Source organism: Camelus dromedarius, chromosome 1 (assembly GCF_036321535.1).
Source record: "Camelus dromedarius isolate mCamDro1 chromosome 1, mCamDro1.pat, whole genome shotgun sequence".
NCBI classification, from domain to species: domain Eukaryota; kingdom Metazoa; phylum Chordata; class Mammalia; order Artiodactyla; family Camelidae; genus Camelus; species Camelus dromedarius.
In genome coordinates this window covers 16,918,952-16,944,071 of record NC_087436.1, presented here as the reverse complement: position 1 = coordinate 16,944,071, position 25,120 = coordinate 16,918,952, and the positions used below count along the sequence as shown (strand labels likewise).

Sequence of the window (25,120 nt, the reverse complement as noted above, 5' to 3'; positions counted from 1 at the left end):
TTTAAAAGTTGCTAAGAAAGAAGATCTTAAAAGTTCTCATCACAAGAAAAAAAATTTGTAACTATGTGTAGTGATGGATGTTAACAGGACTTTCTGTGATCATTTCACAATATATACAAATATCTAATCATTATGTTGTACACTTGAAATAAATGTGATGTTATATGTCAATTATATCTCAATTTAAAAAAAAACTCGTTTAGAAAGTCTTTATAAAGATAAAAATGTCAGTCATTAAAGGCTAGATATGAAACCAGTTTTCACCATAAAGAGACCACCCTCTTTTTCCCCAAACCACCTTTTACTAAAGTCACTCTAAAAAGTTTAAGAGAAAGACCAGAACTGAAGAGCTGAATTTGCCTCTTTCACTTGAGATCTGACAAATCTATGATCAAGGTATCAGACCAAATAGTTTTCAGTGAGAGGAGAAATCATTAAGCAAGATTACATGTGAGAAAAGAGACAATAAGTTAATTAGTAAGTTAATCGTGTCTGAACATTAGACACTGAGCTTGGCAAACATTTGAAGAGGGAATTTCCTTTCAACTGCTAATGCTTATACGATAATATGTATTAAACACTAAGTCAGTTTTAGAGTTTGGTTCAGATATTGCTACTAACTAGCTTTGGCTGATATTGAAGTATTTTGTATGCTCCATTTATAAAAGCACTCTTTGCCCATCTGTTCACAGGTTGAAAGTGATTAAGGGATACTTATTCTGGCTGTTGTAAAAGCCAAATACTTTTTAAGCTGCAAATATGTGGCAAAACCAGTTTAGGCTGCCAAGTTCAGAAATACATTAGAAGAGATTTGTGATGCTGCCTCCCTTCCCTTATTCCTCTTCCAACCTGCACTATCGAAAAGTAAATATCGTCGCTTGCCTGATTAGACTAGCATGCCTGCTTTGTCCAAATGCTTTGCAATTTGGTTATAATTTACACAATTTACTCTGATTTGGATCCTCTGCTACCAAGCTGTGTCGAGGGCTTTCGTTTCCTGTACGGGCAGCCTTGAAGTGGAGACATGTGATGCCCTTGTGCTTTGAATGCTGGATCTGAAAGCAGCTTGGCTAACGAGTGAAACAAGTTTGTGGCCTACTTTAATGCCCCATATGAGGTCTGTTCAGTTTAAAAACAATGCATTAAATTCAGCATGGGCGGTAGAGGTTTTTATGAACAGGGATATAATACATTTCCATGATTAATACTGTCTCAATGTTATTTATTTGCAAATCTTGCCAAGGGTTTAGTACTTCATGCTAGCAAAACCTGTTCACTTAAAAAAATCAGAGCAGGGTTCTTGAAACTTTAAAAAATCAAATGCAATCCTCCTGAAATGTAAGATAGAATCACTTTAATTTAGACAAAATTTTAAATAGTTTAAATATCTGAATGTGTTTTCTTCTGGGCTTTCTCTATGCTTCTTTTGTGTTCTGATCATTCCTCACAATGCTAGCCTGCCTTGACCCAAAACAGCCAAGAGACCTCTTATTTTTGGAGGCCCCCAGTTCCACAGCAATCTCTTTAACCAGATCATATTAAAGGGCGGAGGCTAATATTCTATTTGAAGCCTCTGAGGGTACTTGCCTTAAACAATCACCTAAAGTGCTCTAACTAGTACCCATCCAGAAATGCAAATGCTACACTGGGCTGGGAGTATGTCTGCTCCCTGCCCCACCTGATTTTCCTAGGAAGACATCTCTCAGCCCATTATGTCAGATTTCTGGAAAGATGGATTTTGTTTTTGCTGCTGCTGCTTGGTTTGAATTTTCCAACAGCTCTTCTTCAAAATAAGAAAGAGATTTTTAAATTCCAAATTCAGTTTAAAAAAACACAATTATTCTTTCTCTTATGTATAAACATTCTGGAGGAGAACTATTTATTATGAATTAAACTGAAATTATCGTTTCACACAAGAGAAAAGCAAAAGCAGAAAGGAAATACACGTTTTGTTCAAACTTAATGGACTCTGACTTTATGGGCAAGGTAATTACGGTGCACTTCCAGGGAATTCTCTTTAATACAAACAGTTAAAACTCCTTTCTATTGTGCCTACGTGTTTCATCTGTAGGACACTGAAGAAAACTACTCCTGAAGATGTCTGTAATGACCTGGGCGTTTATGCCACAGGTGTAATGGGAGCTGATTTTACTATGGCACAGTGACCACAGTTCTCCATTTTTCACAAGCTTGTCTATGGAATAGGGAACACAGTGAGTTGTCTGCTCTTTCTCCCAAAACATCAATTTATGTCTCTTGGGATAGCCCTTTGCTCCCAGCCCAAACTTGAGGCAGTTATGGAGGAGAACTGGCTCTACCCACTGCCATCCGTCTCTCTCATGTCTACTCAAAAAGAGCAGACAATGAAGACTGGTGCACAGATTCCTTCTCCCTAGAAGAGGGCTTTAGGTTAGGAGAGAAACCCCCACAAAAGTTCAGGTGACAGTAAAAACAATTCCTGATATTATACTCAGTATTTCATCCCCAACCACACATGTGTTTTAGGGACTGTCATTCCCTGGAGTCCAGGAGACCCTCAAGCAAGCACACACACAGAGCGATGGTCAGGAAGCAAGCTGAACTCTATTAGAAAAGCAGGAAATGTGGACAGTCTTCACAGCAACCTAGAGAGGAATGGTACTTTGTATCCCTACCTCCCCTGGGTTTTGCCTCTCTACTCTCCCTCTGTATGAGTACTTCCATGAAAAAGTGATAGAAAATCTGATTTTCCCTGCCTGAGACATTCATGCATCCTCATTTTACTTCTGTGTGCAGGGTTACTGTGTGTTCTCCCTCCTGTTATTCTGCTTGCTGCTCCTCAGACATTTTCCTTCTGCTTCCACACAGGAATTGGTACCAATACGTTAGCTGCCTTCCCTCCTCAGTTATTGTTCATATCAATAAGGTGAAATTACTTTTTGCAGCAGCAGACAGAAATTTTATTCATTGGCCAACAAATGGAGGAGGAGGAGCTCTTGCTCTAAAAGCACCTTCTCCCCGAGTGTAGGCGAGGACAAGCTTTTTATAGGAAAAGGGGCTAAAAGGGTGGAGACCAGTGTCACTTAGGCTCATGGAAGTGGGAGATGATTTCCTGGAATGGGATCCAGGACTCTTTTCTGCCCCTTTATGGTCTTTTAGGGTTTGGGTCACAAGTGGATGGAACCAAGATGGTGCCCTCTGGTGGGGATTTTAGTGTTAAAATGAGATGACAATGAGCTGTAGAGAGATCTTTGTCCCAGTTTTCAAGTTCAGCCAGCTTATACCAGTTTCTTGTGGATAAGTCCTCTGGTTCTTGTCATGTAAACACAGCTAGAAGATACAGTCAGTTTGGTTTTCTGCAAGCTTTCCCAGAGCTTGTTATTAGAAACAGGATAGAGGGCTTCCTTGCTCCTTTGCCTGAGACAGGGGTGCCTGTCTTTACTAGAGACAGTTTATGTACAGATTAGGGACCCTCAGGTGCTCCCCTGGGTGACAGAATCACAGCTACCCAGGACCTTCCCCTTGAATCAAGCCAAGCCATTCTTTTTCCCAGTTGCTGATTCCACGTGGTCAGTTTTTTCCCTGCTGCTGCATCCTTCGGCAGACATGGGTGGAGTTAGATACATCCCATGCACACGAGAGAGGAAGTAACTCTCTCCCAGTCACCGCTATTCCAGGGAAGGGAGTGCAAGTCCCCAGTTCTGCCAGGAACCTAAGCCAATATGCACTAACTCAGTTTTACCAGAAAGCCTGTCTCTGGGTGCTTGGCTACTCTTGTGTCCTCTTTGCTGCTGCAGTGCTTTGTCCCACCCAATCAGGTAAGATTAGGACAACCCGATGGTGCTGACATGCTGGACTCTGGACACATTCAGAGCTCCAGGCTGCTGGCCGTCTATTGTGCAACCTGCTCCTGCTTGAGTACAAAGCCCTCTTGAGAAGGTCCCCGGCATGAGAGGATAAGTAATGGAAGGAAGACACCAAAATTCCACAATTAACAAATAAGAGGAAGTTTCAAAGTTCTTGGCATGGTCAAGCAAGAGACCGGTAGTTTCTGAAGATTCAGAGTAAAGTAGACATTTTAAGGGCCAGGGAAATAGTCATGAGCGAGGAAAGTTGGGGAAGATGGAGGATCAGCACAAAGGACACACCAAGCAACATAAAATGATATTAGGAAAAAAGTTGATGACTGAGGCACTCACTTATTTGACCTAGACTTAGCTATCTTTATTCTCTACTGACAGCACTGAGAAACAATCCTGAGGATGGTGGGACGGGAAGACTGAAGGTGCAGCTAAATAATAACACCTGACTTGGAGGTAAGCGTGTGTTTTGAAACGGTAGCATTTCCCAGGAAATGCAGTTCTCTGGTAGCTATTTTCCCAGATAGTTTGCTATCACAAGATTATAGTGCTAGGATATCATTAAGGTGATTTACCACAGCTTTCTCTATTAGCTAGACAACCCTAGGAAAAAGCAACTACGTCATCCTAGAAATTGACAGAGCTGAGAATAGAGGGAAATACTGGACATAGTCCAGTGTATCCTCCAGCATGAAACTCAAAGTGTGGTCTGGAGACCAGCAGCATCAGCACCACCTGGACTTTAATGGAAATACAATACCTCAAGCTCAACTGTTTCTATTTTGCTCAAGAGGCAAAAAAAAAAAAAAAAAAAAAAAAAAAAATCAGACTGAAAAGGACAGAACAAGTACTAATAAGAAAGAACTGAAGCTCAAACCAAGGAAAAATGTCATAAACAAAATTAAAGCTGCTCTTAGTTAAATTTTCTAGGCTCAGGCAAATAATTTTCCAGATTCATCTGTTGATCTGCTGTCTTTGAGAAACTGGAGGATGAATGTCATGTAAGAATTCTGGAGAATAGCAAATGCCTTCATTTTCTTAAAAGGAAAGAATAAAAAAATTGCAAAGTATGAGCCAGTAAATTTAATTTCAGATTGTATCAGTTATCAGGTGGATGGTATGTGAGGAACTAAAGAAAAGTAGCAGTGGTGCCAAGAGCCAGAATGTATACAAAAAGAATGTCATGCCATCCTGAATTCATTTCCTTTATTTTAATTTAGTTTTATTATTGTTTTTGTTTTGTTTTCACTAGATTGCTATACCAGGGAATGATTTATGATGTTTCTGAATTTCAGGAAGGCAAATTTCAAGGTTCTTATAAAATCTTTGTAAACAAGGTAGAGAATAAAGGCTGACTGAGTAGTTTTGGGTGATAGAGTGGATAGTATCATTACTGGTAAGAGAGGGAATACAGGAGAAAAGACACAGGAGAGAGAACACATAATTATTTCAATTTTGAGACATGGTTGTGGGATATTCCAGTGAAGATACCTAGGAAGCAGTAGAAAGTCTGAAATAGAAGCTATAGATGCCTGGAAAGGGAAAAAGAAGTTCATTAGAAGGCAGAGAAAAGATCCAAAAATTTAATTCATGCATTAAATGTATATTCATTTATTCATTCATTCATTCACCTAGTATATGATTCTCTTCTAGGACTGAGGAGTCACTGGTAAATAAAACATAGAAAACTCCCTGTCCTCATTAAGCTTATATTCTATTGGGAGAAACACAATAATCAAACAAGCTAATTATAGAGTATCTTAGAAGACAATGTGTGCTATGATAAAAAAAATAAAGCGGGGTAATGCAGTTGGGGTATGCTAGCAGGTATGGAAGATACAATTTTAAATAGTGTCAGGGCAAGTGTAGGATTATTGAAAAGGTAACATGTGAGCTAATTATTTGAGGCAAATATGATAAGGAGCTAACTGTAATGCTGAAATGTGATAGTTTCACTGGTAGCTCTGCAATTGGTTAATACACATGCTACACAATTAGTTCCTCTCAGACCCATGAGGACGGTTAGGTACCTTTCTTCCAGCATTGCAGTTACTACATAACTTAATTCTCTGGGTCTACCACCCTTCAACACTGTGAATTCCATGAGAGCAACTAATTTTCTTTGTGTGCTTGGCAATATATAATAGATGAAGGGAAGAAAAAGGAGGGAGAGAAATAAAGAGAAAGGAGGGACAGAAAAAGAACAGAATGGGGATGCATTAGAATATCTGAGAAAGCCTCAAGGTTTGTGTGTTTGACATTTTATTTGTTTTCCACAATTTAAAGCAACGTGAGTATTGCCCTTAAGGAACTGACCCCCAAAGGCTTCCTGTTAATCTAGAGTGTCTACAGTTTGGTCTCATTGTAAACTGTATTCATATAATTATATCTGAAATACTGTGTTCTTTCTAAAGCATCACACTTTAAGAAAGATACTTTTGAGTACGGTGGGCACCGGGTCTTTTCCTCTGTTTTCACCTCCTTTTTCCTTGTGGAATTGCACTTCTCCCTCTCCACTCATGTGACTTCTCCATGATGGGGCTGCTCATGCTATCCAAGCTGGAAGGTCAGCCAGAATATCTGTGTGTGTGTGTGTGTGTGTGTGTGTGTGTGTGTGTGTGTGTGTGTGTGTGTGTGTGTGTGTGTGTGTGTGAAGAGACTCCTTTTGGTAACAGCAGGAAGTAAGTCAATTACAGATAGCTGGAAGGCAGCCATTTTCCTTACCACATGGAGAAAAAAGTCTATAGTAAGAGGTTTTAAAGCCAAGCAGGGGCAAGCAGAGATTTAAAATGAATGAAAGGAGCACACATCCTGAAGACATTACTTGAGTCTGTTCAATCAGTTGAGCCTGATGTGTTAATAGATACCAAGAAAGACGCCCACCAATACTCCAGACTCTTGGAATCTCCACTTACGTGAGCAAACAGATTTAAGCACAATTTTGCTTGAGCTGATTTGAATTAGCATTCTAACAAAAATGTTGCAAACACACACACACACAAACACACACACACACACGGGGTGGGAGGAGCATCTAAAAAAAAGAAAATTGGTAAAGAGTGGCTTCAAGAAGACAGAATTAGGACCAATGTGGATCAGTTCAAGGCGATAGAGAACTGTCTAAAAATCTGAGCATTCTAAGTGGGATTCCACTTCAACAGACACATTACTAATCTCTGGAGTTTTCAAATAGAGGTTATGTGGAGATTCATCCTTTGGATAGAGGGTTTCAGTAGAAAATCTCCAAGGTTCCTTCAACTCTGAGATTCTATAATTCCCCAAAGACAAAAGACACAAGAGGAAGTATCACTGGAAAAATATTATCTACTATAACTCTATTTTCAGAAAATGCTTAGGCTGGGTACTGACTCAGAAAAAATTGTTCACAGAAGGTATCTAACCATAAACAAGCTAATATTACACTAGAAGGTAACAAATTTTAGAAAAGGTTAAAAGAAAGGTATTAGGTAGCAAACTATAAAATTGTTTTGAGATTAAAATAAGAGTACTTAATCCATGACAGGAAAAAAATGATAGACAAATGCAGTAATTCTAGAGAGATAAAGGAAACATTAGAGTACCTAGATAAATTTCCAGACTCTGAAATGTGAATTTCATACTTAGATATACCAGGAAATGCACTATATTCCATTATATCAAAAAAGAGAAAATTTAAAATTGATAGTACAATTTTGCCTTTTAGTAACATGTTAGTGAGTCATTTCCAGTTACTACTACCCTTTTAGCTCTAGTATGCTACAAACTAGGAAGGAGGAAGTATACAATGATTCCTCATCTATATATTTCCATGAACTATCTGGATGCTTGGAATTCTAAAGAATGAAAAAAAGAGGAACTTAAGGTTTCCAAAATGGTACACTTCGTAGAAGCTATATTTAAATAATGTTTTTAACATCCAGAATTGAAACAAATTAAATACTAAAAAGGTGAAAGGCTGATGACCAGCCTCCGAACTTCTTACAAGTACAAATTTAATATTATGAATCAAAAATAGGATGTTTTTCCTCTATGAATTCTATGAATTAAAGACCCATCGATTGTTCTTATCGGAAATCAATTAGTCATTTTTAAAAACAATTATGTACTTTAGAAATTCAACAAAAGGTAAATTTATCACTAAAGTCATGTGACTCTGCAAGGGATGAACAGCTCTCTGCAGAAAGACATCAAAGGAGGATAAGTGTTTTATTCATGGAATACAATAGATTACCTGAAGGGAAAAGGAGATACTATTTGCAATACAGTTAGAGACACCAAACAAATTGAAGTGGTCCTCAAGGAAGACATAAAGAAAATCTTTCTCACAGAAAATAAAAGCACAATGTCATCCTAATAGTATAACAGACTACAATCAATATAGCTTCTGGCTCACAAGTTTTGCTTAGATACTGAGAAAGAACTCTGCATGCTGATGCATTATTTCCTTTTAGTTAATAATATAAACTGCTCTTGATAGTTTTATACTAATGATACTAGACAAATAAGAGAAAATGTGTTAAGCATGAAGAAGTTAATGAAGAGATTAAAAAGATGATGCTAGGAAAAGACAAAATCCCACTTCACTGCAAAGTATCATCCACTTTTACCTTTATCAGGGTAAAAAATAAACATACATACTATAACTCCTGTATGTATTACTTTTTTAAAAAAAAAAACTAAAAATTAAGAGTTACATCTAATTGGCTTTAATTCTTTCTGGTTTAGAAATCTTAAATAAAGCACTTTACTTTAAAAAAAAACAGTAAAACTCATAAAAATGTCCCTTTGGCAATTCTAATGGAAATGAAATTGCTTGGCACTCTTTGAAAAGCTTAACATAACCTTCCTTTCCCTTAAAAAATGGTTTTAGGCTTTGTCAACCTTATTTTCACCTGAAAGATTTCTAACAGACCTCTGACACAAGAGTTCTAACAATTTCAAAATTTATCATTTAAGTTGAAATATTGAGGAAGTAGAAACTTTCATTCAGATATCAAATAATTTAGTTTTATAATGTTCATCTATGAAAATTAGATTCTCTAAATGTTGGGCAAGGTTGTACATGAAATGAATATCTATAGCAGAATTGAAAAATCAAGACAATAAGATCATCTCTCTCATAAAAATACACATATTTATATTTAAGAACCCCAAAATAAAACCAATTGTGTGGAATCTGCAATCCTGTAAATTTATCCTAAATGTGCTGGATTTGAGCATTATAGCTCTCTGGTTAATAATGTTGCTAACAAAAAATCTTAGGTACTTCGGTATACGTATTTGCACAGCAAATAGACCTAAGCAATACTATCTCATCTGTTTTTCTCCTTCTAAATTTTGAGAACTTCACAGTTGGAAAACAAAACAAAACAAAACAAAACAACAACAAAAAAAAAACAACAGGAAGATAGACCAAAAAAACATAGAAATGTGAAAATTTGCCTTTTAGGCTCATAATTATTGAAGATTAGGACAACAATAATTCTCTCTCCCTTATCTACCACTTTTTCTCCATATAAGGCAACAGGTTCCATTCCCTCCCAAGAATAGGAGTAGGTGCTCAGATTTGCAGTAATTCCAAATCAAGTGCAGCAACAGCATTTTTAGTTTGCTTAATTTCCCATCCCCACCTTCTAACAGCCAAGTGACTGCCTCCTTAAAAAATACTGCTGAGTGGGTGCATAAACCAGTTCTATTTGCCAACTGTAGAGGGTTCCCACAAAGCTTGTGGGTTTGTGTAAATGAATTACTTCATTTTTTTCTATAACTAAGAAGGGTAAAAAAAAAAACAAACTTTCTTCTATTTACTGTACCCAGGCAATGGTAATATATACGTGACACATTTTCACCTTTGAAATGCAAAAATACTTCAGAAATTAGCCAGTACCTTACAGAAGTTGACTGATGACTGATAGAAGGTTATAATATACTTTGTCTCATGCAGACTCTAAGAGAACTTCTAGTTGAAAATACATGGGAAATTTCTAACAAAAAAAATGCTTTAAGACAAGATTTGAAGGGTCCCACATTTGGATTCTAAAGTTCATGGAATTTTTATGATAGAAATGGTACCAGATTTCAAATAAACAAGAAAATCTTAATATTGTTTCACTTCAATATTTTCAATGAAACGTGTCTGTATGTGAAATATTTATAGTTTTATATAGTTCACTGTATCACTTTACTTTCACTTTGTTTCACTTTCTCTCTTTCTTCAGAATTCTATCTAGTAACATGTTTTAATCATTAGAGCCACTCCTGAATTTACTAAATGATTAGTTTCAGTCTACTTCTCTTAAGTAATCATCAGAAAGGTTGTAAATTTTTAGATAGAAATGGCATAAAAGCAGCATGATTGAGTAAGAATACTGTAATTGAGGGTTGTATTCTAGTAACAGTTATTTTTTGTGTGATGTTGAAACCTTGAAGAAGTCACTTACTCTTTTTAAATCTTTCATTTTCTCAACTGGAAATTAAAAGAATTAAATCAAGTGCTCTCTGAACTTCCCTTCAGCCATCATCCTCTAAAATGCTTAAGATAATCCCTGCAGAAGTTAGCTAAATATCCCTGCAAAACTTTGCTACAGCTCTTTATGCCTGCAACAGATGGTAGACTGTACAGGAAAATATTTAGCATTCAGATTAGCTGGTTGGCTCCAGGAAAATAACTATAATAAACACTCATCTTTCAGACTGTACAATTTTTTTTATCATTGAAAGGGCTGGAATAAATTTTAATTTTTGTAACACCTATGAGGAAAAAAAAAACTTCCTAATCAAATTAACTCGGTAAAGAATGTTTACAGGAAAAGGACCTACTCAAAAAGATAAGCTAACACTATCAAATAGTGTGTGTATATACATATATATATATACACACACACACACACACACACACACACACACATACACACACACACACGTATTTTTTTCTTTAAAGCAAGTATTTTTGTGGGAAGGTCTTTGATGACAAGTTCAATTTCTTTAATAGACATAGGTTATTCAGCTTTTCTATTTGTTCTGTGTAAGTTTTGGTATACTGTCTTTTTTCAAGAATTTGTCCACCAATGCAGTAGACATTAAGTTATTCATATATTCTCATCCTTTTAATGTCTATAGAATATATAGTGATTCCACTTCTTTCAATTTAAACATTAGTAATTTTCACTTTATCTCTTCTTTTTCTTAGTTTTGATAGGAGCTTACAAATTCTTTTAATCTTTTCAAAGAACCAGCTTTTGTCTTTGTTAATTTGCTTAATTGTCTCTGTTTTCTATTTCATTGCTTTCTGTTCTTATCTCTATAATGAGTGTTACATGTGCACTTAAAAGGAATGTATATTCTACAGTTCTTAGATGTAGTCTTCTATAAATGTTAATTAGGTCAAATTAGTTGATAGTTTGTTCAAATCTGCTATATTGTTATTTATTCTTTTTACTACTTTGCTTATTAATTACTAAAAAAAGCATGTAAAAAGTTTCCACTCATAATTATGGAGTTGTCCGTTTTATTCTTTAATCCTGTCAATTTGCTTTATTTATATTAAAGCTCTATTATTAAGGCATACATATTTAGGATTATTATCTAGTTCTGATTAATTCACCCTTTTACAATTATGAAGTGTCCTTTTGATCTCTGGCAATAGTCTGTCAAGTCTACTTTGATGTTAACATAGCCACTCTAGCATTCTTAGGCTACCTTTTTAAATTGTTTATCTTTTCCTAACCTTTTATTTCTAATTAATGTCTTTTTATATCCATCTCTTATAAACAGTATAGAGTTGGTTCTTGCTTTCTTATCCAGCCTGACAAGCTCTTACTTTATCTGTATGTTTATTCTGAATATGTAACACAAATATTTGTACAGTTGGGTTTAAGTCTACAGTTTCCCTATTTGTTTTTATTCACTCTACATGTTCCCCTTTTCTTTTGAGTTAACCATATAGTTTTTGATATTCCATTTTACTTTTTGTATTATCTTTTAGGGTTATCTTTTTGTAGTAGTGGCTGCTCTAGGAATTACACTTTGCATTCTTAACTTCTCACACTACTTAGAATTAATGCCACTACTCATGACATGAAAGAAACTTGCAAAAGTAGAAGTCCATTACTTTTGCTATTATTGTCATATATATTTTTTGCATATACCTAACTTATAAATACCATAATAATGCTGTGATTTTGCCTTAAATGTTTAATTTTAAAATAATTAGAAAAATATTCATTTTCATATTTTTTTTTATTTTCAAACTTCTTTATTTCGTCTCATAGATTCAAATATCTAGCAGATGCCATTTCTCTCAGCATGAAGAGCTTCTTTTAACATTTGTGAAGTGCTGATCAGCTGGCAATATATTCTCATTTCTTTAATTTAGCTGAAAAATTATTTTTTCAACCCCAATATTATGAGATAGTTTCACTAGATATAGAATTATCAGTTGATAATTTTTTTAGCACTTTAAAAATATAATTTCATTGCTTCCTGGTATGCATCACTTCCAATAAGAAGACATCCATAATTCTTAGAATTGTAACCCTCTGTACAATGTATATTTTTCCCCCGTGGCTATTTTGAAAGTTTTTCTTTGCCTTTGATTCTCAGCTCTTTGACTATGATATTTCTACATGCAGGTTTTCTTGTATTTATCTTGCTTAGATTGATGATCTTTTTAGATACATAAAGCTGTTTTTCATTAAATTTGGAAATTTTCAGCCATTATTTCTTCAACTACTTTTTCTGCCTTTTTCTATTTCTCTTCTGCTGAGACTCCAATTCACATATGGTAGGCCACTTGATATTAATTTATAAGTCAATCAGTCTTTGCTCATTTTTCTCTCAATCATTGTTTTCTCTCCTTCAGATTAGTCTCTACAGATCTATGCATTTACTGACCTTCTATACTGCCTTCTCCAATATGCTGTTCAACTATCCAATGAAATTTTCATAACAGATACTGTATTTCTCAGTTCCATAATTTTCATTTGATTATTTTCTTTATAGTTTCCATTTATGCACTGGGATCCTCTGTTATTATAAACACATTTTTCCTTAAGTTCTTGAAAATTTATAATAACTGCTTTAGAGCCCTTGTCAGCTAATTCCAACATTTGGGATGTCTTTTTCTTTGCTGTAACCCAAATTTTCCTGTTTCTTAACCTGTTTAATATTTTATTTGTTGTGTACTAGCTAAGCATTGTACACTGTAGAGACTGGATTGTGTTACTGTCCTTGAAAGAATGTTGATTTTTTTTTTTTCTAAGTGGTAGCAAGGTTACTGGTTTATCATCTTAAACTGGTCAAGGCTTAGCTTACGCCTTTGTTAGGGTGAATCTGTTTGTTTTGTCCTTTGTACTAAGGTAAATCTCTTAGTCCTGGGATATAATCTCCACTCCTTAGGTGTTGGCCTTCTAAGATTTCCAGGGAGAGACTGAGGTATTTACTAAATCCCTATTAATTTGGCAGGACTTAAACTCCAGTTTCTGTCTCACTCCATGGTGAACAGCAACTAACGACTCTGCCTAGGCTTTAAATTCCATAAATTTAAGGAGTCTATCTTGGCACCTAAAATAGGAGGTGCTTAAAGTTTGTTGTTAAATGCATAAACTATGAAAGACCAAAGGAAATTTTTCTCAACTAGACAATACAAATTTGTTTTTCCTTTTCCTCTAGAAATTGTTGATTTATTCAATTATATTTTCTGAGTATCTACCACATGCCAGGGATGGTGCCAAGAGCTCTAAATAGAAGTATTCACAGAATCAACACTCCTTGCTCTCATAGAATTTGACATTTTAGCCAGAGATCCTTCTGGTACAATTTAGTTTATAAAGTATAGCAATGACTTTGCAATTAAACGACCTACATTTGAATCCAGCTCTGACATCAACTAGCTGAATGACCCTAAGTGAGATATTCAACCTGAGTTCTTCCATCAGTAAAATGGTGATAATAAAAATATATCATTGTGTTGTTGCAGGAGTTAAATTAAAGTACCTGGTACAAGATAAGCACAGAATGAATGCTATTATGCTATTACTAAATTTATTATGAGATTAGCTCTCAGAAAATACTTAATCTTAAGTTGGATATTTATTTATTGGATATTTAAGTAATTGCATTGCATTATTTCATAGTCATATTGGTCTAGATTCATCATATAGTGAAATTCCACAGTACTTGAACCTTATAGTCAGATGTATTTTGGAATTCAGATTTTCTTTTTTGAAGTCTAGGAAATTAATATAGCATGTATACTATATAGTATGTAATACTCAAGCAGAGTCTGGGCAGTGTCCTGTCATTAAACATATTGATATTAATTAGCTAATATAATTAATGTTAGTATGCATGCAAACATGAATAGTCATATGAAGTGGAAAAAGTAAAGACTATGAGTAATCATAATCACCTGTCATTTTAAGTCAGGTTTGACACTTAGAGTTTTGGTGCCACCTTAGGTAACATTAACTTACAGTTTCTGGAGCTTTCCAGATTTTGGAAGTGTGAATGAGGGATTATAGTCCTTTTATCACCAGAATTTTTGAGTAATTGAGAGAAGAAATGAAGAGGATGTCAGGTAAGAAAAGGTACCCTATAATATATTTAAATAAATCTGTATTTACTAGAGGATTAGATTTCCAAACTGATTGCTTCTGATCAGATTCAGTCTCCAAGGCTTTTTGCTATTTGCATCTATATAACTTGGCACGGTGTATTGCACTGAGTGAGTACTAAAACAATATCTGGTGAAGTCATAAATAAATGTATCACCAGTGAATTAGAAATTACAGGTTTGAAATCTCTCCTTTCCAGAAACGTCACTGTTAACTTTCTACAATCCCTTCTTTCCATCTCATTCTCTAATTTATCTCACAAAATCAGTTGTTTTTCACAAAAGTTTGTCAATAAATTTGCTACACAAAGAAGCAAAGCAATCTTAAGAATCCCTCATAGAGTCACTGAAACGCATGCTGTACCATAGTGAATTGTAGTTCACAGTTTCTAATAAATAAAATTGCTGAAACATCTTGCAGTACTGTTTACATTGCTTTTACTAGCTGTTGCAAAGTAAACTTACAGCCTGGCCTACTGAATGAGCATTAATACACTCAAAAAATAAGAATTTTTTTCCCCTTGCCCTAGTAGAATGAAATGGGAAACTTTGAAAAAGATATGTTAAAAACATGAGCTTTCAAAAAACTACACTTCTTTAAACCAGATACTTAAGAAGTCACGATAAAACCAAAAGCAAGCACATTAATTTAAACTTTTGTGCTATTATATAAAAGATATACCTGGGTTGTGGCTTTGATTCGGGCTTGACAGACTGTTGTTCTTTTTTCATGAAGGTTTTCTAGAAAAAGAGAAAGAAGAGTTGACATAGTAGGAAAACAACTTCATCATCTGTAAAATTTTAATTCCATTGATGTTCTGTTACATTATCAAAGGGAGAACTGTTCCATTATAATATATATTATAAGCCTAAACATTTAATAAGTAAGTATATTCAAAGTATGATAACGGACACTCCTCCACCATCTTTTGGCCCCCAGGAATATAATTCCTACTGATCATTTCAGTGAGCAAATATCCATACAAATCTATTATAGATAAGAACTTTTTTATTTACTTATTTTTTTGTCCTTTGTCTTACAAAAAGATTTAAGGTAGCTTACAAAAAGTAGAGTATGTATAAAAAAGGAAGAAAAAGAATATCAGGTTAAAGGGAAAATGTGGACAGAAAAATAATGTCAAGTGTTTTCTGATGTTGCTTAATGTGTTACACAGATTTGGCTCTCAAACTCCTTTGTATCAAAGTGTTATAGACTGAACTGTATTCCTATAAAATTCATGTGCTAAAGCCTTCATCTCCAAATGTGACTACATTTGGAGATAAGGCCTTTCAGGAGGTAATTAATGTTAAATGAGGTCAGAAGTGGGTCATAAGGGTGAGGCCCTAATGCAAGAGGACTGGTGGCCTCATAAGAAGATGAAGAGATGCCAGGGGCCCATGTTTACAGAAAAGGCCAAGTGAGGACACAGCAAGAAGCAGCCATCTATAAAACAAGGAGAGAAGCCTCAAGAAAACCAACTCTGCCCCAGAGCTGTAAGAAAATTAATTTCCATCGTGTAAGCCACCCAGTCTACAGTATTTTATTGTGGCAGGCCTGGCAAAGCAAAACACAAAGTAACAGAGAAAACACAGTCCTAACATTCACAATATCTGTAAGGGAAGCAAACTTATTTTCTGTGAAACATTTCTTCCATGAGTCCTTGAAAAGAAGCCTGGTATAATGTCACAGTCAGCTTCAAAAGCATTTCTTAAACAATTACATGAGAGTGTTTAATATGAACTTTTTACATGATCCTTCAATATCAGTCAACAGTAGAAAGAACAACACATGAAGATAATGCTACAAGACATCAGAATAAGTGGGCCATTGCCCTTCTCGTCATTTGGCGAGATCCAAAGGTTAAACTGATACCTAGAGGCACTGATGGATTGCATATTCAGTTTATAATCTGCTATGACAATTATTTTGCACAAAATAGCTGTTGAAAAAATGGTCTCAGATAGGAGGAATTTGAGGTAATCTTGATAACGAGTAAAGGTTAGCGGATTTTGGATTGTTGGTGTTGTCTTCACCTTCAGACTCTAAGTCAGTATCAGAAAGTGAGTTAGCTATTGATGTGCTCATGATACCACAAGGAAAATGCTTATTTCAGTTTTGCTTTTTAAATTTTAAATATGTATTTAGCCTATTTGACAAATGAAACTAAGGATGTCTCTTCTATACAATCTCAGGATATATAAAGGGTCAGTGTAAAGACGAAAGGTAGAAGAAATTTGTATTTGTATTGCCAAAATACTGTTTTAAGACACAGAGACAATGTTTTTAAATGTTTTAAACAAATCATATATCTCTCCTTTAGAGTTAAGCTTCATTCTGTCTTATAGTGCTGTCTTACATGAAGCCTGACTTGTATATGTAAATTTGTATTTCATGCCATTTATTTTTTAAGATCAAAGATTAACTTTTTTCTACAGTTCTGCTAGAATGCAATAATAACCTCGAGAATTGGTTTGCTTCATCTCTCAAGTGTTTTTTTACTTTGAGAACTCCCTGATCATGTTTTCTTTTTAAAAACAATCATCCTTACGAATAATACTGTACTTACTAAAACTTACATGCAGCATGTAGGTGATAATAAAACATGAAGCAGTAGCAATATTTTAAACAATTCCTTCAATGCTGTGTTCCTTGACACACACTCGTGGCTACAAAATTACTCGTGGCTACAAAAATTATTTTTAACCTATATACTCCATACTTTTGCACAAAAACAAAGTGCTTGGCTTAGAACAAATTGTCTTTATGTGATACTAATATTTACACTTACCAACTTAGTTTTTTTTAACTGCTTCCTTCTTGGCCAGACTAACTGAGACTGGCATGTTCTCCAGGATGAAGGGTATCAAATGTGAAGGCCACTAAGTAAAAGAGTCTCAAAGAAACATTCTTGAGGATTTGTTTTTACTTAATGTTCTCTGATTTTTTTCCAGTTATTCTCTTGTGACCTCATGCCTTCACAACCTCCACTGTGTCTTTTTCTTCTTATCTAACATAATTAGAAATTGGGAGTTTTGAGGTCATCTTTTTGCAAAGTGAACGGCAGTCATTTTTAAGGGGTCCTGAGTTTTGTTTTTTTTTTCCCTCAGTCTCAGTTTTCTCCATACTTTCATATTAAAATCTCAAGTCCATTCTGCCTTAATGTTTCAATGCCTTTCTCTCTTAAAATTTTTCTTCTTTCCATAGCTGCTACCTACTCCTTTAGACTTCTTCAAGCTCCCAGTCTCTCCATGACAATGCATTTGAAGTGACACATTCAAAATACTTGGCTGAAGATGTAAGTCATCTATTAAATCCTCACATCAAAATTTTCAAAAATTTTTAACAGCCTGTGTGGATTTATTTCAAACCTCTTCTCAGACTCCTTTACCCCATATATTTTCTCAAATCCCACAATTTAACTGGTACCAAGCTTACTTCTGATAATCTGCACAATATTATTACACCTCAAGGTTCTCTTTAGAAGCAGTTGTCTAATATATCAATTCCCTTCTACTTACCAAATCTCATCTGGAATTTTCTTTTTCCTTTGGACAATGCTGCTAATTCGTCTTATAGTTTAATGATTAAATTCTTGCATTGATTAACCATAGATGAAATATGGAAGAAAGTCTTTGATTTTGCATTGTAATGCTAGACATATTTCTATATTACTATTATTAGTGTGAAATTTTGCAATATGTTTGCAATAAATATGTAGTCTATAGTTGGCATATTACACCTCCAATACTTAACCCAAAAGGTGTTTAAAGGTATTTTCTAAGTAGCAAGAAATTTTCATAGCTATAAATAGCTTCATGACCCTACCAGAAGCATATATAAACACATTATTCACGGTAAATGAAAGGTTTGTTTAAAAGTAGGTAACCGTGAAGAGAAAAATCACTAACAGCATACAATATACAATTACAAATTACACATCAAAACTTGTGAAATAAACTGAAAAGCTTTTTCTGCCAGGCTTGAGTATTAACACTTGTGTTTCCCCAGCAAAGATCAGTCATGTCACTAGCACATTCTGTGAAATAGCAGTGAGCGTCCTCCTTGTATTGCTCCTGCTTCTTGTCTAAGAAATGGTTTAAAAAGAAAAATATCAATAACTTGCACGCATGCAGAACCAGAAGACACCCAACACATCATTTTGGAATTTTTCACAAGTAAGTATCTTTACATTGTTGCTTTTGAGAGCTTCTAAGAACACACACAAACCAAAGGAGGGTTTTCAAGCCGTAGAACCACCCCCGGGAAGCCTGTAGTTTTTCAAAACCTTTCCATGGAGCCATAGAAACATCCATTTTGAAGGTGTTCTCAAGTGCTGTATTTCTTCTACATTTCTTAGGAGGAGTGGAGGGAATCCCATAGGTAACGCTGGTCACTCTATAATGGCCATGGCCTCAAAAAGTCATTCAACTTTCAGATTAGGAGAGACCAAAGATGGTGGCCCAACAAAACATGGGTTATTCATTTAACAGTCCCTAGACAAAATTTCTTTAACCTCCAAGGGAAATCAAAACTCTTTGATGTGTAGGGATTTAAGGATAACATAGGAGATAATACAAAGACTGAGAGAAGGGGCTGGATAGAGAAGTTTACATCTCAAGGTAAGTCCCTCTGAGGGTTGAAACCTATTTGTAAAAGACATAATAGGGCTGTTATTTCCAGGAGCACGTTCGTAGCAACAAATCACAGCATAATACTATAATAAATTCTAAAGACAAAAATAAAAGATATTTTAAATGCATAGCTGAGTTGAAGAGAAAGTAATGGCATTCCTTTCTGATCAAAAACAAGAAATGTTGAATTTACTGTTGTATGATTTCTGGAGCTTGTCTTTGCTTTGGGAATTGCATGGAAATTTCTGACAACCTGGAGCCTCAGTTTTAATGAGCTCTGTGCCCTGCATCTGGGAGACTAATACTGGAACCCAGAGCATGAAGGAATGTTAGAGTTGAGACCATGCCTCATAAAACCTGGGTACTGGAAGTGCAATATCTTTAGAGTATAAATCAGGATTTTGAAATTTCCCTGGAGGAAGAAAGAAATAGAAACAGGAAGAGAAAGCGATACCATGAGACTACTTATCTGTCATGACTTTGGCTCTGGGTAGAAAGAGAAAAAAAAGACCCTCTGAGGAATTTTTCATGACAAGACCTCATTCATATGGATTTGCGGCCTCAGTTAGCACTACCTGCAATATCCCAGACCTCCTCTGCAAAATAAAGGCAAAACACTTAGAATAAAGTGGCCCCAGGTTGGTAGTGCTCTAAAGCACCTGGGAAAAGCAAACATCAATCATTTTTAGAAGAATGCAGTTTAAATTCTGGTTTTAAAGAATTCTCACAATAAAATACCAAGAAAAAAAATGAGCTCACAATCAGAAAAGTCATTAAACATAAGAAAATAAACAATCAACGTATCACAAGAAACAACAAACTACGTTTTCAGAAACTCAAAGACTGTAATACTGTAATTAAGATATACAGAATATAAAATAAGAATGAGCTTCCATTATTTGTTTAGAGGAATATATTAAAAGAACCAAAAAATTATCAAATTGACCAAGCTGATTTGGAAAATAACAACTAGATGTTGTAAAAACTGAAAAATATAATAAGTGAAATAACTAGAAACTCCATTGATAGTAAAAGAAAAGAACAGAAACACACAAAAAGAGAACCAATAAACTAAAGGAGAAATCAGGAGAAAAAAAAGACCCAGGATGCAGCAATGAGACACAAAGAGATAGCAAATATGAAAAAGAATAAAAGAGTAACAGAATGATAATTGAATGTGTGAACAAAAAATACTGCAAACCATATCAGTAAACAAAGAATGCTGAAGCCATCAAGTCATCAGTAGCTGCCGCCACCCCCCAGTGAGGACAGGCCTGCAGCCCAGCCTCTGCAGCCATTCACAATGGTGCACTCTGAGGGGACTCAGAATAAGAAAGGACAGGATACTGGCTTTAGATAGCTAGGTGCTTGTCAAAGGAATGAATTCAGTGAGTCCAAATGTTTGCTTCCTCCCATACATAGAAAAGCGCCAAATGTTTTAACTCGAGATACCTGGTTTTTCTTTAGTTAACTAGTAATCTTTTATTCTTCCAACTCTGGTCTTTGTTGTAAAGCTCCTATATATCCTGGCTCCTCCCCTACCTCTCTAGAGCAGTCCATCAGAGACATCTGAGAGGCTTCATCGGAGACTCGAAAGGGTTCGAGTCCTCAGAAATGTCCCCCAAACAAAACATAACTCTCAACTTTTAGGCTGTGCATTTATTTCAGTCGACAAATGGAAGACTCAGCATATGTCTAAGTAGAGTTTTATAAAAAGTTTTAATTAGAGTTGATAAAACATGGAAGAAAGACAGCATTTGAAGAGAGAATTGCAGAAATTTTTTTTCTCAGAATGCTCTTAAGACATTGATTTTCATACATAGGAAGCCCAACAAAAACAAAGCAGAATGAACAAAAAGAAAACCACACTTGGACATCTCATAATAAAATAGTAGAACAACAATGAAAAGAAGTCCTTAAAAGTAGACATAGAACAGAGACAGATTACTCACAAAGGAAAGACAACTGGACAAACACTTGATTTTTCAACAGCAACAGTGGCAGCCAGATAACAGGGGAGTGAAAACGTCAAGATTCTGAGAAGGTATTACCGAGGAGGAAAACATAAACACACTATAAATTGAAGTTTTCAGCCAACTGACCCTTACTGAAGATACTTCTAAAGATGTAGTTCAAGAAGGAATATCATCCTATAGATCTGTGGTGCTGCATATAAGAGCAGGTAAAAAAAAAAAAAAAAATTAGTAAGCATGTAGATAAAACTAAACAAACAAGGAAGTATAAACAAAATAATTATTTCAATTTGGGAAGTTAAAAATGGTAAAAATAATAAAAGAGAACTAAACTCTAGTAGTTAAGGCAATTTAAGATTTCTATATATGGCAGGGAAAAGATAAAGATAGTTTAAGTTAAAGGTATATATTAAAATCAATAGGTTAGCCACTTATAAAGACTATACATAAATGCCAAACGAGAACATTAATGCCAAATGAGTACAAGGAAAACTAGTACAACGCCAAACTATCACAAGGAAAAATGGAACAAGAGGGGAAAATGTATCAATTTCCAAAAAAGACAAAGAAGCAAAAGAAAACAAGGACAAAACGGAAAGAACAAATAGCACAAAATAGAAGGGGTATGTGAACCAAAATACTGCAATGTGAATGAAAATACTGCAACCGTATCAGTAAACAAAGAATGCTGAAGCCATCAAGTCATCAGCAGCTGCCGCCACCCCCTAGTGAGGACAGGCCTGCAGCCTGGCCTCTGCAGCCACTCACAAAGGTGCCCTTTGAGGGGACTCAGAATAAGAAAGGACAGGATACTGGCCCTAGATAGCTGGGTGCTTGTCAAAGGAATGAATTCAGTGAGCCCAAATGTTTGTTTCCTCCCATACAAAGAAAAGTGCTAAATTCTTTAACTTGAGATGCCTCTTTTTCTTTAGATAACAAGCAATCTTTTATTGTTCCAACTACCTGGTCTTTGTTGTAAAGCTCCTATATATCCTAGCTCCTCCCCTGCCTCTCTGAGAGCAATCTGAGAGGCTGTCATCCCGGCTCAAGTCTTCCCACCAAATAAAATATAACTCTTAACTTTTAGGCTGTGCATTTTTTCAGTCGACAAGTATAAAGGCATCCAAACACATTTTTAAAAACACAACGATATGGTGTTCACAAAGAAGAAATAATAGTGGCTTAGAAATATGTTAAAAAAAATTATCAGCCTTATTTGTTACTAGGAAAATGTAAATTTAAAGCACAAAGAACTATTTCATACCTTACAAATTGGCAAATGTTAAAATTTTGACATAATAAGTGTTGCCAAGCACATGAAGCAATGGGGACTTGTAAACTGCTGTGGGGAGTGGAAAACTGTGAACATACACTCACTGCCCAGCACAGCTATTCTACTCCAGGCCACTTGTGGCTAGAGGCAATCAATTATTCAGATAGTTAATAATCAGTTACTGAGTTCCTCCTGCCCAGGCAGGTCCTGCCCACCTGCCTTCCAGGCTGAAAGGATCAATATTCTGCCATCTATATAACCCATTCTCGACGCAACAGGATGCAGGTTCATATTGACGTTGAGAGTTCTTACCCTAGAGAAACTCTTGCACCTAAAACTTGCAAAGGAATGTAGCAGAATTGTTCATGATAGGAAATAACTTTTTAAAAGGCCAAGTATCTCTCAGCAATAGACAGGATAATTAAACTATAGTGTAATTATTCAACGGGATGTTACGCATCCATGAAAATGAATGAACCATGGGGCATACATCAACATTTTGAAGACTGATGGATCTCCCAAAAATACATCATTGGGCAAAAAGAGAGAAAAGACATTATAATTCTATACACATAAAGTTAAAAACAAGTAAAAGTAAGCAAAATACTAATTAGAGATATATGTAGTACTAAAGTGGTAAAGAAAAGTAAAGGAACAATTAACATAAAATTAAGGAGACTGGTTTCTTCAGGATATGAAGGGAAGGAAAAGACACAGAGTTCTGCTCCCTAAGTTTTGTAAGTATTTGTTTCAGTATTATTCTTTAAGATATACAGAGATATAAATAGATATGTATGTGAATAATTATACTGTTTTGTATAATTGATGTATAAAACAACAGAAATTTTAAAAATAATATGGTAGAAAAATTTCTTAAGCTTAGGATGAGTGTCTGTCTCTCAAGAAAGAAAAGAATGAAAAGATCTTGGGAATCATAGGTTTCCCAGGTGTATCTAAACTTCCTAGGAGGTTACATGGCTCCAAATCTCTCCTGTGGTTTGTGTGTGTTCCTGGAAACTAAAATTCAAGATTGCCAAGCAGTGGAACAGCTGCTGCCAGGAGTGAGTTGTTTCATTCTCAAGTTTTAAACTGTATGAATCTATAAATACATATGATTGATTTTTTTATCTGCTGGAGTTAAAAGGAAATGAGTTTCTGTTTTATAATTTGGGGGCATTTTAATGTGCTTGTGTTCTTATTGATGTTGAAATTGATGCTTAAATAAATAAAGATGCTTATTTGATTTTGAATATGTTTCCCCCTTTGGATTTAAAGTACTCTGCCACATAGTTAATTTATTACTAAACAATTCAGTTGTAAACTGAATAGTATTTTAAAATTTTGAATTCAATCCTTTTGTGTATTTGAGAATTATTTAACTGTAAAACACTGTGAATGGTGAGTTTGGTTATCATGATGAGATTTATGTACTGTGTGGTAGATCTGGAACTGCATCACAGAACGAATAAATTGTTATAACTAATAATTAGAACCTACTATGTGCTTTATGTACATTTTCTTCAATCTTCACCAAGACTTTGCAAAATAGATACTTTAATTACCACTTTTCCTTAGGAAGTTGAGAAGTTTAATATCTTTACCTTGATTACACAATAGGAGGTGACTGGGATTCAGACTTACTACACTATTCAGAAGGTAAAATTAGTGATACAGGGAAAAGAAATTTATGAAATTTATGAAAATAGTCAGAATACAATAAACAAAGACAGCATTAGAGTATACATGAGATTTTTAGTGCTTGGCACTCAGCAATTGTGTTTTCCACTTTTAGATCTTTTAGAAAACAGCCAGTGATTTTGTAGGGAGTCACTAGGACTTAATCATAATGGGATATAGAACTGCCAATCAAATGCATGTGGTCAAAGGCTGCCCCAGCCCCCTAGCTGCAACTTGATTGACTACCTCCTCTTGTTTGGAGGACTTTTATGGGGAATTACATAAACCAGTGCTTCTCAAACTACATGTGCTTATAAATCACTAAAATCAGATTTCTAGAGATTCACGATATACTTGGATGATATATCAGCTTATTGAAATTGTCTGGATTAATTTATCTGGCTGAAAGCTCTATTATAAAAATATCTGGCATATTTTCCCAGGCCAATTTTGACATTCACTGTAGTTCTGTTTCATTATTTGAGAATGTGTTTCTGGTATCTTTGGTTGGTTATAATCTCACTCTTCAACTTTTACAAGAAAATGCATTCCTAGCCCACTACATTACTCTAAATTCAACATAAAATATCTGCATTTTAGGTACTTGTCAAGAAAAAGATTACTTCATATAGTCAATACTTATCAAAAGCTCACTTAAAAGGCAAAATACTATGGGGAATTGTCTAAAACAGTGTTTCTCAAACTTTAATATGATTATAAATCACTGCTGCCCTTATTCAAATACAGATTCAGGTTCCATAGGTTTGTGGTGGGGTCCTGAGATCCTACATTTTTAACAAGTTCCTGGAATGATAACGATGCTGGTGATCTGAGGAGTAGGAAGGGCCTAAGGCACATTCCCCCACTCCACAAGATACCCTAAAATCTACCTCTGATTTAAATTAAACCTGCAGATAATTATCTAACTTTAGCTAGTTGTTGATTTGTTTTTCCTATGTGTACTTTTGTTTATGAGGTAGGAGAAGTAGTGAAAATCTATGTGAAAATTCCAAACCAACACTTCGTTGACAGACAATTTAACAATATATATTAAAATACAAAGCAAAAGGAGGAGGAGGGCACACCAACAATTCCATTACCAGGAATATGTCAC

General features: G+C 35.1%; 1 protein-coding gene across 1 annotated transcript in view; it reads right to left on the bottom strand.

The window, feature by feature from the left end:
* The window catches only part of IQCM (IQ motif containing M), a 280,897-nt gene that overhangs the window by 159,187 nt on the left and 96,590 nt on the right, over positions 1–25,120 (bottom strand). Inside the window, exons 7-8 of the mRNA XM_064479062.1 lie at positions 21,825–21,833; positions 15,134–15,192 (exon numbers count right to left, since the gene is read on the bottom strand). Of these exons, the coding sequence (XP_064335132.1) occupies positions 15,134–15,192; positions 21,825–21,833 (68 nt within the window). The remainder of the gene's footprint in view (positions 1–15,133; positions 15,193–21,824; positions 21,834–25,120) is intronic.